The 12,809-nt window shown below is 47.6% G+C and overlaps 1 protein-coding gene across 1 annotated transcript in view; it reads left to right on the top strand.

The window, feature by feature from the left end:
* The first annotated feature begins 2,877 nt into the window (after window positions 1-2,877).
* ACCSL (1-aminocyclopropane-1-carboxylate synthase homolog (inactive) like) overlaps window positions 2,878-12,809 on the top strand; it is an 11,802-nt gene continuing 1,870 nt past the window's right edge. The window contains exons 1-11 of the mRNA XM_032282445.1: window positions 2,878-3,407; window positions 4,950-5,009; window positions 5,431-5,501; window positions 5,879-5,948; window positions 6,195-6,261; window positions 7,187-7,284; window positions 7,532-7,609; window positions 7,948-8,048; window positions 9,773-9,862; window positions 10,594-10,639; window positions 10,738-10,879. Of these exons, the coding sequence (XP_032138336.1) occupies window positions 2,907-3,407; window positions 4,950-5,009; window positions 5,431-5,501; window positions 5,879-5,948; window positions 6,195-6,261; window positions 7,187-7,284; window positions 7,532-7,609; window positions 7,948-8,048; window positions 9,773-9,862; window positions 10,594-10,639; window positions 10,738-10,879 (1,324 nt within the window). The 5' untranslated portion in view covers window positions 2,878-2,906. The remainder of the gene's footprint in view (window positions 3,408-4,949; window positions 5,010-5,430; window positions 5,502-5,878; window positions 5,949-6,194; window positions 6,262-7,186; window positions 7,285-7,531; window positions 7,610-7,947; window positions 8,049-9,772; window positions 9,863-10,593; window positions 10,640-10,737; window positions 10,880-12,809) is intronic.

Raw genomic sequence — 12,809 nt, 5'->3', positions numbered from 1 at the left:
TTTTGGGGCCAGGCATGGTGGCTCGTGCCTATAATCCTAGCACTTTGGGAGGCTGAGGCAGGAGGATTACTTGAGTCCAGGAGTTCAAGACCAACCTGAGCAACAGGGTGAAACCCCGTCTCTACAAAAAATACACAAAAATTGGCTGGGTGGGTGTGGTGGCATGTGCCTGTAGTCCCAGCTACTCAGGAAGCTGAGGCGGGAGAAACACTTGAGCCCAGGAGGCAGAGGTTGCAGTGAGCCGTGATTGCACCAGTGCACTCCAGCCTGGGCAAGAATGAGATTCCATCTCGAAAACAAACGACCCCCCCCAACCAAAAAAAACAAACCAAAACATTTTCACCAGGAAAATGCATTACTTTCAGTTACCTGCCTTGGCCCCCACATTCTGCTATGCAAACCTGCTCCAGGAGGTTCTCATTCTACTTTAAACAAGTTTCCTCCTCCGTTTGCCGACTGTCCTCCAGCTTCCCTGCCTCATCCTGTTTCCTATGTGCCTGGAGTCCCTGGCTGAGTGCTGGGTAGATGGCGCAGACTAGTGGGACTTTGGTAACGGCAAGGAATTCCAGGGCAAGAAGTCTGACAGCCCCTAATCTAGCTGAACTGGAATAACTACTTAAATTCTGGGACCACGGGTTGAGCTGGCTGATGTTACAGAGCTGTCCAAAGAGGTGTCCCATCTTTGATTTTGTTGTTAAGGTGACACAGGACAAAGATACTCAATATGTAATTCTAGTCCTGGGAGAAGGAAGAAGATGCCTGGTGACGATAACTTCTTGTTCATTGGAGGAAGGTTACCACGCCCATCTTGGCTGTTTCCACTTGCACTCCTCAGGACCGACAGGGATGATAGGCACCATCTTTTGGAAGGCAAAACCAAAGAAATCTCACCTGGCCCTTGAATGGCTCTATGATAATCAAGTATTTGGAAAGACAGTGTGACCTACCTACAGAGTTGAGAGCGCCATTGAAATGAATCTCTTCCAGGACAGGAATTTTGGGCCAGAGCAAAGGTCTTGCTTGTGGAAGAGAGGGTTAGTCTAGGCATAAACACTCATATTTGTTCAATCTCTTTCTCATCAGTATGTTCCTGATGCTGAATAAAGTTTTTGAATCGCCGATGAAAGGTTGGGATCCTAAGTCAAGGCTTGATACAGTTTTGTTCTGTGGCTTTATCTGCCTGTTGCTCATCTTCCATGGCCAAAGTCTTCATTTGTGGTTCATCTCTTCCCTGACTTGGCAACGTCCTTGTGATTGTGCGTCTCCTACTCATTAATTATGCTAGTTGCCTATGTGCTAAGGTACTGTGCTAAGAATGTAATAATGAAGGCCGACCTGGGCAGACACTGAACAAGTAACAATATTAAATGTCATGAAGGGAGGGCGTAGGTTGCAATGGGAACATCACAAGCAAACTGAACAAGGTTTGAAGAAGTTGGGCGGAGTGCTACCCCCAAGTACTGGTCCCTTAAACCTATAAAAGAAGCAACAAGGGTTTTTTTGTTTGTTTGTGTGTGTGTAGGGGGATGTTACTTAGTGGAAAAAACTTGGAATTGTAGCATTTGGTGGAAGGGGCGTAAGTCTAGGTTTTTAGAAAAAAGGGTCTTGGTGTCTTGGGATATGAAGATTGTCTTTAAAAAGTAGCGGCAGCTGTTGGCCTCAAGCTTCACGACCTGGGATCTTAATAAATCAGATTTATTGATTTATTGATTCTTTGAGGCTTTAAGAAGGTATTTTTTGTTCTTGCTCCGCATTTTGACTTGTTTTCAGAAGGAAGGTTAATCCGAATATTTGGAAAGCTTTTGCAGTAAGCCATAATCGTGCCACTGCACTTCAGTCCGAGTGACAGAACAAGACCCAATCCCTCCAAAAAAGGTTTTTTTTTTTTTTTTTTTTTTTTTTTTTTTCTAAGTGTAGTCCCAGGAACTTGCTAGAAATGAGGATTCTCAGGTCTCACCCCAGACATACTGACTCAAAGTTCAGGGGTGAGGTCTCAGCATCTGTGTCCTGCCATGCTCTCCAGGTGATTCTGATGGACTTCAAAGTGAGCCACATCCCTAGCACATAGTTACAAGTGATGGAAGCCTAAGGCAGCCATTGCAGGGAGTAGGTTGCAGGCATTTACAGGAAGCCAAGAAAGGATAGAAGAACTGAGGAATCTAAAGGCTTTGAGTATCTGGTATGGCCAACCTGGAGAAGAACAGTCAAAAAGAAGGGCTGATGTATTGAACAGGGCTTGGCAAACCTTTTCTATAAAGGGCCAGACAGTTACTATTTTAGGCTTCGTGTACTGTATGGTCTCTGTCACATGGTCTCTGTCATGACTATTAAACTCTGCCATTGTCATACAAAAGTGGCCATAATCAAGACACAAATGAATGAATGGGGCTGTGCTCCAATAAAACTATCTACAAAAATAAGTGGCAGGCCAAATCTGGCCCTCAGGCAGTAATTTATTCTAGCAGAATGTTTTACTCAGTGGATAATGATGCCAGTTGCTTCTGAGCAGTAGAAACCCTTTTTTCCTATTTAACTAGACAAAGCAGGAACCGCTCAGGTTGAGGAACAGGGTGGCGGCGATTCCAGAGTTTGCTTGTTCATATCCTCCTGCTCTCATAGTGGACCCTAAGAGTCTTCCTCAGAAGACATTCTAATGCCATTTAAGTAGAGCACAGTGTCTAGGCTTGGGGCCACGTACTCATCGCCCAAACGAGTAGGTAACTCTTCCTGAACCAATCTGGTCGTATAACCAAGGCGTGGAAGTGAGAAGAGCCAGCCTGAGATCTGTTCTGTCTCCATCCATTTCTGGACCTGAGGGTCCAGGAGATCCTCCTTTGCTCCAATGCATGGTCTCTTTCTCCGCAGGTACCAGGCAGCCTGCAGAGGCCAGTACAGATACCTGGAGTATGAGTCATCGGTCAGATACCCTTCCTGTGCCCTCTGGCAAGACGAGAAGCCAGGTCCTCAGAGACCGGAGCATCTATACCCGGCTGTTGGAGGTGACGCGGCACTTGCAGCAGACTGTGAGGGAGCACTTTGTGCAGCTGATGAGCAGGCAGGGCCTGCTGCAGGAACGGAGGCACACCCAGGCCATCCGTGAGCAGGAAGCCCTCCTAAGTCGCTTGCTGTGCCAGATGATCGACCTCCTACAGTCTGGGGCCACGAGTGGCCTGGAGCTCCAAGTGCCTCTTCCTTCCGGGGACTCTAGGGGTGATGTCAGATATGGACAGGGGACCCAACTATCTGGGCAGCCTGATCCAGTTCCCCAACTGAGTGATTGTGAAGCTGCCTTTGTCAGTCGTGACCTGTCCAACCGTGGGACTGACATCTCTGCCCTCTATCGGTCGAGCTTCCAGGACTATAATGCCTACCAAAAGGACAAATATCATAAGGATAAGAACACCTTGGTGAGAATTTGGGGTGGAGGGCGGGCAGCATCCTCACGGGCTCCAGTCACTTGGATTTATTGAGTCCTGTGCCAAGTGTTCTATGCGTTCTCATTCTTCATAGCCTTATGAAATGGGCACTCTTGTCGTCTTGCAGATAAGGGAGTAACTGAAGAAATAGGGTGACATGCCTCAGAAAGCTGGAGAACTCCATCCACCCCCAAATCCCTCTCTCTCCCTAAATCCTAGCTCTTAATCATTAGGAGTCAGTCCCTGTGGTCACGAGGGCAAATGAGCCTACCCTTATGGAACTTAGCATAGTGATGAATGGAGTCAGCCACTGGGGCACAGGCATTAATAATCTCCCCAAGAGCATGAAAGTGATGTCCGCTTCAGGTGGTCTGGGAAGATGTCTTAAAGGCTGAATCAGCCAGCCACGTGGTGACGGCCGTGGCCATGACCCTCCAGGCAGATATGAAACAGCACATGTGAAATCTTTAAGATGGGAAGGGCTAGGAGTGATTGGGAAAGGAGGTCCAGTGGCCAGAGTAGAGACCACTGGTGCTGTGGCAGGAGGTGTGGACAGAGGTGGATGGGAGATGTTAAGATGTTACCCTAAGGGGCCGGGCGTGGTGGTTCAGCCTGTAATCCCAGCACTTTGGGAGGCCAAGGTGTGTGGATCGCCCAAGTCCAGGAGTTCGAGACCAGCATGGGCAACATGGTAAAACCCAATCTCTCCAAGAAATACAAAAACTAGCCAGGCGTGGTGGTGCACACCTGTAGTCCCAGCTATCTAAGAGGCTGAGGTGGGAGGATCACTTGACCCTGGCGGGTGGAGGTTGCAGTGAGCCGAGATTGTGCCACTGCACTCCAGCCTGGGTGACAGAGTGGGACCCTATATCAAAAAAGAAAAGAAAAAGAAAAAGGAGGTTACCCTAAGGGTGATAGGGAACTGAAGAAAGGCTTACGGCAAAGTGAAGTCCTCAGCAGCTCCCCAGACAGAGGGTGGAGGGCGACATTAGCTATACCTTCCCCTCTGTTCCCATCTCTGTTCTCCTCTAATAACTTAGAAGGCCCTAATGTGTAAGGAGAAGTTGCAGAGGTAGGTGTCAGGCGGGGCTTTGGGGATTAAGGGTCCAGGCTCAGGCGTCAGGTAGGTAGAGTTCTACCTATCACCCAAGGTCACATGGCCAGTAGGTTATTCGACTTTTCTAACCTTCACTCTTTAAATGGGATCATATAGAACCTTCTTCTCAGGAATTAAGACAACTCACGTGAAGCACTTGGTCTAGTGTCTGGCACATAATAAGAACTCAATGACTGGTTGATAGGACATACCTTATTTATGTGGCTCTATGGAAGAAATTTGCAGGCTGTACTATTTTGGGTTCATGGAAAGCTTTCCTAACACTTAAAGTTGTCAGACGTGGATTGAATTGCCTTGTGGGCAGTGAGATCTCCATTTGAACTAGTCCGAGATGAATATTTATTAGCATGTTTCAAGGGATCTATCTAGGGTGGAACAAGAGGATCAAACTGACCTTCGATTCCTTCCATCTGCAGGGCTTCATTAACCTTGGCACCAGTGAGAACAAGCTCTGCATTGACCTGATGGCTGAAAGAGTAAGCCGTGTTCTGGGCTGTGTTGGGACCCACCCCTTCAAGGCTTAGTCCCCTTAATGTGCTTCTCAGCTGTGATAGATACTAGGGTAAGACACAGAAGCTTGGGAAAAGGAGTGGATAAATAGCTTCTAGAATAGCACATCTAACCTCCTGGCCTTGCTGACCGTCCAGAGGTGTTCTCTGATCAGGTGGATGGTGGGTAGGTTGCTATGGGAACCTCTGGGTCAAATACTTCCCAGTGAGGTATCTGTGTAATTTATGACAAGATGGCGGCCTCCATTAAGGAGCATGCAGTGTATATACCCATTCCCTTTCTGGGAGGCCATGTATGTGGAGGGCAAACACTCGTACGAACTAGGAGTAGGATGAGGCCTCTTGGACTTCCCTGGTCTACCTGTCTTCATGTCCTATTTATCAACAGTTGCAAGAAAGTGACATGAACTGCGTTGAGGAGACCTTGCTGCAGTGCCCTGACTGGAGAGGGCAGCCGTTGTAAGTGACCTTCAGAATTTAGGGTCTCTTGGTCCCACAGGCAGCTGTCCTTATCCAGAAGGAGGATTCAAGGCACCAAATTCCTAGTTGGTTACCTCCCTATCTCTTTGAGTAATAACTTCTAGAAAATGCCGGGAGCAAAACTCCATCAGGAGGCAGCCTGGTATAGTAGGAATAATTCAAAAGGCCTGAGTTCTTGTCCCAGCTCTCATTTATTGTCTGTGTGACCTGGGGAGTTGATGGTCTCAGTCAGTAGCTCTGTAATGTGAGGTTGGGCTGGGTAGTAAAGGTCCCTGTTAGGTTGGACAATGACCATCTAAGCCAGGAGTGAGGAAAGGGGCCCGAGAACCACAGGGTCTCTCTGGGTCTGTTTACAGCCTGCGGGAAGAAGTGGCCCGGTTCCTGACCTACTACTGCAGGGCACCTGCCCGCCTTGATCCAGAAAACGTGAGTCAGTTTCCCAGCCTTGCTGCCACCCTAGTGGAGGGCTATATTCTTGGAGGATGCTCTGCCCTTTCTAGGGGGTACCAGGAGAACCAGTGGAGACTCTCAGGGTCACAGCAGTGTGAAGGCCAATGTGTCTCGGCTGAGGACGTTCCCTATGCCTGTCCTGGTCAGGGGGATGGACACAGCGTGGCTACCCCTTCTCACATGGGTATTGGTTTTGACTTCTGCCTCTCGTGTTGTCTTCAGGTGGTTGTTCTAAATGGCTGCTGCTCTGTCTTCTCTGCCCTGGCCATGGTTCTGTGTGACCCAGGTGGTAAGTCAGTGGGCTTTGCTTTCCCTCTCAGTGAAATACTGGCACGTGGGTAGGAACACACGGGCACTGGATTTTGAGGAAGAAGAGCATCTTGACTCAAGGCCTTTTCCCCAAAGTGCTGGGGCTTCTCCCACACTGACTAGGATATCTTCCCATTTCTGTGGGATGCCCCATTTAATGGAAGAGAGACATGATGGACCTCAAGGAGGTATGCCCCGGGAATGACAATGGGAAGCTGGCTACTGTGTTCATAGTTGGACTTTTGGGCTCATCTGCAATACAGAGAACCCTGGCAACGGGCTCAGACAATACAGATTTCTTATCTCCTCAAAGAAAGGTTAATTAATCCTGGACCCAACAAGGTTGAACGGACTGTTGTCAACCTTCCCCGGAACAATGCTTAAGCAAGAGGCTCCAATCCTAAAGAGCTCTGGGTGCATCAAAACAAGTGGCTAAGACGGTCCCTTTCATGCAAAGGAGCAGGTCTTCTGTTAGCTGCCCAGTAAGGCCAAATGGATGGGAAGAAAAGAACATAAGATCACCAGGTCCAAATGACTGGAGCCCTCCTTGTGCATGGACCTTGACCTCTGATATTTGGCCTGGATCAGATGAGGCTTTCCTAATAACCATCGCTCCATCTGCTAGTGAGCCTAGTTTGATTTGTGCCCTGAATTCTGAGCCATTCACAGTGATATTCCTCCTCTTCTTCTCTAGTATACCTACAAAGAAACTAGAATTTTCTTTCCCCCAGTGATGTCTATAATAATGGATAACTTTCATAGCACCTGAACCTAAGAACATTAATCCCCTGGGAAGGGATCGTGAAACTGACTTTTTTTCTGTCAATAGCTTTGCTAGTTTGGGGAGACTGGCAGCAGGCTCTGATTGAAAGACCTTGGACTGATGGCTCTGTATCTGTTTCCAGAGGCCTTCCTGGTCCCCACGCCCTTCTATGGTGGTTTTGCCTTTAGCTCCCGCCTGTACGCGAAGGTTCAGTTGATTCCTGTCCACCTGGAGAGTAAGGTTAGCATGGGGCCCCTTCCCTGCTCTGTACCCCTAGGCAATGGACTGTTCTGGGGACACTTAAAGGGGTAGAAGGGCTTGCTTTCTACCCATCTAAGTGGTTGGGTAGAGGTGGAGAAGTTGGGGTGGAGAGGGCATGTGGGCTGGCACCCTGGTATGAAGGCAGAGGATTGTCTGGGGTTTATGGGAATGAGGAATCAAGGCTTACATTTTAAGAGACACTTCTTACGTGCTGTTTCTCTTCCAGATCACTGCTATAAACACCTATCCTTTCCAGCTCACTGTGGACAAGTTAGAGGAAGCCCTGCTTGAAGCTAGGCTTCAGGTAAGGAGGGAACCACATTTTTAGGGTGACCGCTGCTGGTCTTAAAAGGGATTTGAGTATTGAAACTCTTGTTCGCCGAGACCTGGTGGGCTGTCAGAAGTTGGAAGAGACAGTGAATGATCCAGGGGTGTGTCCGTCTAGGATCCCTGAGTCCTATGGGATGTTACAGCAGCCCCAGACTTCCTTCCTCTTTCCCCTTTGTGGGCATTACAGTAGTTGCCGCTTCAAGATCCTACCTAGGCCTTCCTGGATGTCCTGACCTGTAAAGAATCCTTGGCTGAATTTAGGGTAGATACGAAGGACTTGTATTCACTCAGTTATGTTTGGGTTTTTCTTAGGGGAAAAATGTCCGAGGCCTTGTGCTAACCAACCCTCAGAATCCTTTGGGTGACATCTACTCCCCAGACTTGCTGATGAAATACCTGGAATTTGCCAAGAGGTATGAGTTCCACCCCATGAGACGAGGTGATGTTCCTTGAAAGGGTTTCCATCACTTATAGTCAAGAAGGCAAGAGCCAGACCTGGTGGTATATTCCTGTAATCCCAGCACTTTGGGAGGCCGAGGTGGTGGATCACTTGAGGTCAGGAGTTTGAGACCAGCCTGCCCAACAGGGTGAAACCTTGTCTCTACTAAAAACATAAAAATTAGCCAGGCATGGTGGCAGGCGCCTGTAATCCCAGCTACTTGGGAGGCTGAGACATGAGAATCACTTGAGGCCGGGAGGAGGAGGTTGCAGTGAGCTGAGATCGTGCCACTGCACTCCAGCCTGGGCAATAGAGTGAGACTATCTCAAAAAGTAATTTACAAAAAAAAAAGGTAATTTACCCTAAATCTTCTCACTATACACCATACTTTTCAGAGTTATGTGCAACTAACTGAAATTAAAATGAAGGAAAACATAACCACGTACTTACCCCTTCACACTTTTGCCATTTCCTTTCTAGCCTCTGCCCAAGTATTGACATTTACATAATAGTCAAAATATAGTTGTTTTTCTGAGGAAAATGTCACTTACAAATACATGATTTGTTACTTTTCTACTTAAGCATAAGTACTTTCTCCCAGCATCCATTTCCAAAGGCAGGGCTGGGGGGCCGAGGAAGAGACTCTCAGACCTGATATAATAAAGGCATGTTCCTGCAGAACTTCACGATCCTTCCCTAAAAGCACGTTAACCTCAGTTTTCTCTGGAGTCCTGAAATAGCCCTATTACTTAAGGCAGATAACCTTCCATTTTCCATTAGAAAGAGACTTAATCAAACTTCATGACTAACCCAGACCAATGAATGGCGCAGCGTGGGGTCAGGAGGAAAAATGCTAGAGGGGGTGGGCAAGAATTGGATAGAATGGGTTCACATCCTGGCTATAGCACCTGCTAATTGAGGGAACTGACTTTACAGTGCAGAGCCTTAGTTCCCTTTTTTTTTTTTTTTGAGATGGAGTCTCGCTTTGTTGCCCAGGGTGGAGTGCAGTGGCACGATCTCAGATCACTGCAACCTCCACCTCCTGGGTTCAAACAATTCTCCTGCCTCAGCCTCCTGAGTAGCTAGGATTACAGGTGTGCACCAACACACCCAACTAATTTTTGTATTTTAGGTAGAGACAGGGTTTCACCATGTTGGCCAAGCTGGTCTTAAACTCCTGGCCTTGTGATCCGCCTGCCTTGGCCTCCCAAAATGCTGGGATTACAGGCGTGAGCCACCGTACCTGGTCCACCTTAGTTTATTCATCTGAAATGGAGATGACAGTACTGAGGGTTGTTGGGAGAATGAATGAGGCACATACACAGTCAGGAGCTCCTGACTCTACCAGTTAAAAATTATCTGGGCCACCCAGCCTCTTCCCATGGTCTCTGCTTGATGGTTGAATGGTCAGCTAAGGTTAGACAAGACGCTTTCATATGGGTCTTTTGGGGCCTATTCCTTCCCAGTACCCCCAAGCCAGGTCTAAGGGTCCCTTCTGGTGTACCACCCCATCTACCTTACTGTGCCCCTGGGAGGCTCAGATGGGCTGCTGGAGCAGTAAGAGCGCATGATCTGTGTCTAGAGAACACCGTAAAAGACATGAGTTAAGATGACAAAGATGCTTGTAAAAAGCATGCAAAGACAAAAGATTACAGAGACAAGCTAGAACTTGTTCTCCTTCTTTCATCTCATCTACAGGCATGATCTACATGTGATCATAGATGAGATTTACATGCTGTCTGTGTTTGATGAATCTATCACATTCCACAGTGTTCTGAGCATGGAAAGGTGAGTTGGTCTCAGCTGGAGTTGGGAACGAGAACCACAAGTTCTGGTTTTGCAAGGTGAGTTCATGTGACATGAACTTAACTGGCTACATGCTAGGAACAGAGTTAACTGCCCACAGGGGCTGTGAATACAAGCAAAGCATCATCTTCCCCCTAAATGTCTTCTAGTCTACATGCTATATTTTGTATACAGGATAATTTGAGGTCAAGGTGGAAAGTCTACTGTCAAAGGTCAAAATAGAGCCTCATAAAATGCCAGGGTAGGAGCTTTTATGAGGCTCCTACAGGGAAAGAAAAAAGGGACAGAACCTTCTGAAGCGTGGTATCTTGCCCCAGAGATGGGATTCCAGCAATCGAAGCAAAAGAAGGAAGTGCCTGGCAGAAGGAACCGCTTCACCAAAGGCGGGGCAGTGAGAAATAGTCATGCACGTTCTAGAAATGATGGTGGCCCAATTGCCAAGAAGGTGGCTTTGGCCAAGCTGTAGGAGAGCCACACGTCAAGCTGAAGGTCCTAGACTTTGTTCAGTGGGCACTCGGGTGCTGTTCCCTCTAGGTCTTCAGGGATACCTTGTGTTGACTTCCTGGCTTAACTGGGACACTGTTTCCTGAACTTTGGGCCCCATAGGCCCTGCTATCGAGGAAGAACCTCAAATCCACTTTCCCCTCGTAGGCCCCAGATCTTCATCAACTATTTCTCTCTAACCTTAGTTATTTTTTCCATTTCTTCTTCAGTTTGCCTGATCGCAGCAGGACCCATGTGATCTGGGGTACCAGTAAGGTGAGCCATTGCTTTTTCTCCTTGGCTAGGGAAGGAGGGGGAGCCAGGAATAGAAGGCAGACAAAACACTTGTTCTTGTTCCACTTTTCTTCCTCTAGGATTTTGGCATCTCTGGCTTCCGCTTTGGTGCTCTGTACACCCACAACAAGGAGGTAGCCTCTGTGGTCAGTGCCTTTGGTTACCTTCACAGCATCTCTGGCATCACCCAGCACAAGCTGTGTCAGCTGCTCCAGAACACAGGTACTGAGCTCCAGTGCAGGCCAGCATGTTGGCCGGGCCTCATAGCCATGGGGAACTCTTGGATTTGCTTGGGCTCCGATGTGCCCTTAATATACCGAGACCCTATGTGCTGTCTCAGATTTAACTGTGGCAAGATGTGAAGACTGAAGGAGGGCAAGAAAGGTCAGATACCACAGCACGGTGTAGACAGAAGATGGAGGTGCTGTTTTAAAACACAAGACAAGGCCAGGCGTGGTGGCTCATACCTGTAATCCCAGCACTTTGGGAGGCTGAGGCAGGCAGATTACTTGAAGTCAGGAGTTCGAGACCAGCCTGGCCGACATGGTGAAACCAGGCCTCTACTAAAAATGCAAAATTAACCAGGTGTGGTGGCGCATGCCTGTAATTCCAGCTACTTGAGAGGCTGACACAGGAAAATTGCTTGTGCCGGGGAGGTAGAGGTTGCAGTGAGCCGAGATCATGCCACAGCACACCAGCCTGGGCAACAGAACGAGACTCTATCTCAAAACAAAACAAAACAAAAAAACCCCCGCAAAATACAAAAACAACAGCAATAACAAAAACAGGATGAGCTTTAATTTCTGAATGTCTGGTATCTTGTGTTCTGTCTAGAAGTGGATGGCTAATCCTACTCTAAGTTGTGAAGGTAGGAACTTCAGAAATGAGTACTTATGTGAATATATATTTTCCTTCCCCAAAGCCCTGTTTGCTTTAGACAAAGATTATTAGAAACAAAAACAAAAAAACCACGCTGACTCTTCTAATACAACATTATCTCATCTTCCAAGGTGGCCAAAGGAGAGCTGCCATTTGGGGAAGGTGGTGTGGCTGGGCCTGTGGCACCTGGATTCCTCTTCCCCTCGCTTGGATCTCAAATAAATGCTGGCCTCAGAAGGGACTTACCCCTTTAGAGCCACGGCCCAAACTTAGAAGAGACTCTCTTTAGTTCCCTATAATAGAACAGATACCAAGCTGGAAGTTTTAATTAATAGCTGGTATATGATGAAACAAACTAATGTCATTATATTTGCTGGTTTAGAAAACAATTTGCTTTCAGCTCTGGGAGGGGAGAGAAGTAGACAGGAGAAATCCAACTGATTGGTTCCCTAGATATCAAGACCTTTGATACTTGGCGGTAACCAGATCCCAGCCCCTTGAATGCTCGTCCTCAATCTTGGATGGATATGGGAGTTTCCCAGGAAGCTTAAATACTGACATGTGTGTTCCATCTTCAAAGATCCTCATTTAGATGATCTAGGGGTGTAGCCTGAGCTTCAAGCCTTCTAACAGGTCTCCAAGTGGTTCTGTTCTATGAATGCTGAGGGTAGTTGGGTCAAGAGCATCCCCAGGCATACATCTATTCCTCCAACTGCATTGTATGAGGCTCAAATTCCAGAGGTAGGAGCTGTGAGTCCCTGCTGCTTGCCCAGTTGACAACAGCAGCTATAACCCCTGTTAGGGGATTGACTCCTTGCCTCAGGGCTGTAAACTCAAAGGGAACTTTCCTACTAGACCTTCGAGAAGCCCAGTGTCTCTACAGGAGCCTTAGATAAGAAGTGGGTGTATTGGGTGTGGATACCATCAGCTTGAATACAGTAGTCTTAGAAATAGCTTGGGGGGTGCAGTGGCTATCACCTATAATCCCAAAACTTTGGGAGACCAAGGCAGGTGGATCACTTGAGTCCACGAGTTGGAGACCAGTCTGGTCAACATAGTGAAAACTCATCTCTACTAAAAATACAAAAATTAGCTGGGTGTGGTGGTGTGCGCCTGTAGTCCCAGTTACTCAGGCAGCTGAGACATGAGAATTGCTTGAGCCCAGGTGGTGGAGATGGCAGTGTGCCAAGACTGTACCACTGCACTCCAGGCTGGGTGACGGAAGGAGGCTGTTTTTTTTTTTTTTTTTTTTTTTTTTTTTTTTTTTTTTTTT

This window comes from Sapajus apella, unplaced genomic scaffold (genome assembly GCF_009761245.1).
Source record: "Sapajus apella isolate SASKATOON/1434 unplaced genomic scaffold, GSC_monkey_1.0 scaffold14, whole genome shotgun sequence".
NCBI lineage: Eukaryota > Metazoa > Chordata > Mammalia > Primates > Cebidae > Sapajus > Sapajus apella.
Note: the sequence above shows the minus strand (reverse complement) of the source record. Positions and strands in the feature narration are given on the sequence as shown.